This window comes from Populus euphratica, unplaced genomic scaffold, assembly GCF_000495115.2.
Source record: "Populus euphratica unplaced genomic scaffold, PopEup_1.0 scaffold193.1, whole genome shotgun sequence".
NCBI classification, from domain to species: Eukaryota; Viridiplantae; Streptophyta; class Magnoliopsida; order Malpighiales; family Salicaceae; genus Populus; species Populus euphratica.
In genome coordinates, this window is record NW_011500023.1 from 18,030 (window position 1) to 20,155 (window position 2,126).

General features: G+C 34.9%; 1 protein-coding gene across 1 annotated transcript in view; it reads left to right on the forward strand.

The window, feature by feature from the left end:
* The window catches only part of LOC105142049 (phospholipase A1-II 4-like), an 8,510-nt gene extending 7,062 nt beyond the window's left edge, over nucleotides 1-1,448 (forward strand). Inside the window, exons 2-3 of the mRNA XM_011049498.1 lie at nucleotides 11-447; nucleotides 553-1,448. Coding sequence (XP_011047800.1) covers nucleotides 11-447; nucleotides 553-1,227 — 1,112 coding nt within the window. The 3' untranslated portion in view covers nucleotides 1,228-1,448. The remainder of the gene's footprint in view (nucleotides 1-10; nucleotides 448-552) is intronic.
* The last annotated feature ends 678 nt before the right edge of the window (nucleotides 1,449-2,126 follow it).

Consider the following 2,126-nt stretch of genomic DNA (forward strand, 5'->3'; position numbering starts at 1 on the left):
TGGGTTGAAGCTATCGGCGATGCCTTCAATTACGTGAAGGCATCAGATTCATATGCGCTTTCCCGTTATCCACCAGAAGAATTTTTCATGAATGTGAATCTACAGAATGGAAATCCATTCAAATACCAAGTAACCAAGTACTTCTATTTGAAATCAGATGACATTGCTGAGGTGCTCGAATTGGATCTCGAAGGGTCTGCTTGGATCGGTTACGTTGCTGTAACAACCGATGAAGGCCAGAGAGTCTTAGGGAGAAGGGATATTTTGGTATGCTGGAGAGGAACAATCTTGGCCTCGGAATGGTCACAGGATTTTCAATTCGATTTAACACCAGCTTCTGACATTTTTGGAGCAACCAACAATCCCAAGGTGCACCATGGTTTTCACAATGTATATGTGGCCAAAAGTTCGAAGTCCAAATACAATAAGACCAGTGCTAGGGAGCAGGTAAAAATAAATAAATAAAATCGATACTTAAATCCATGTTTTGTCATTGCCTCGAAATATATAATGATGTAATCTTATTTATTTTACTATGTTCGTACTGGACAGGTTCTTGCTGAGGTCAGAAGACTTGTGGACATGTATGCCCTCAACGGAGAGGAAGTGAGCATAACCGTGGCAGGCCATAGCTTAGGTGCAGCACTTGCAACATTGAATGGCATGGACATGGTTGCCAATGGTTTTAACAAGCCATCTGGGTCGGACATAGGATTTCCGGTCACAGTCTTTGCATATGCAAGTCCCCGCGTAGGAGATCAAGGCTTCCAAGATGTATTCAATGGTCTTACCACCGATCTTCATGTGTTGCGTATAAAAAACTCGAAAGATATTATTCCTCGTCTTCCACCAGTATTTTTGCTGGGCTACCAAGATGTAGGTGAAAAACTGGAAATTGACAGTATCAAGTCCCCGTACCTCAAGGATCCCAAGGCCCAACCCCATAATCTAGAGCTTTATCTACATACAATAGCAGGTTACCAAGGGCAAGAAGAAGAATTCAAGTTAGTGGTCGATCGTGATATTGCACTGCTAAACAAATCTCTGGACTTAGTGCTGGACAAGTATAACATACCCCCTACATGGTGGAATGTGAAGAACAATGGTATGATCCAAATAGACAACGGATTCTGGAAGTTGAATGATTATGTGCCGGATCCTCCTACTGAAGATGATGTTGAGGGGATCATCCTCTCACTGGAAAACAGTATTCTGTCGCCAGCATGATACTGATCTTATTCAAAATTATGGCAATTTCCCTATAGCAGTAAGTTGGCAATAAGCCAAGCATCAAATAATAAAACTCAATAAGGGTTCTATGCCTCTCTAAGATAATAATAAATGAACAACTCCTTGTAGAAGTGGAGTAGTTCGGAAATTTGTATTTCGTATGTTGCTTTCTGGCAATTGTTGGCCTGCTTTGACCGTCTTAGATTATTGGTTTGCTAGTTAAGTCCAGCAAACTTGAATCATCTCGTATTGTAATCTGATATTCAATAAAGATGCTTCAGCTAAATGATCAAAATTTCACGGTTCTCTTTAAAATTCTTATTTGCAGCTTTTCTTATTGGGAATGAAAAAATTTGGCAAAGATAAATCTTAGTGCTATTTGATTTAAATTTCTCTCTATTCCATCTAACCATGAACTAAAATATAAAAACCATAAAGTTTTTAACTAAAATTAAATATTAAACATTCAAACAGATTAAATTATATTATTTGTAAAGCTTAAGGAATATTAAAGTTTATTTTCTTAAAAAACTTTGAACACATCACCTATTTTGACCATCTTTTTATTTAGAACCTCTTATTTTTATGTTTACTTCCCTTAAGAAATCAAAAGGAATTGATTTGCAATTTAGAATTAAATTGTCAAAAATAAAAGTTAATGAATCAAGTAAAAAAATAAAAATATATAGTAACTGTACAATATAATTTTCTTACTTATTTTAAAATGCTATAAAATTTTATTTAACCAATACTATAACCTATCCCAGTTTTATTACTATGAATATGAATATGTGTATACATGGATGAAATTAAAAAAAATTAAGATTTTAATTATTTTACTATTTAAGTTTAAATTATAAATATTATTAAAAGAAAGACAGGAAAAAAATTATTGC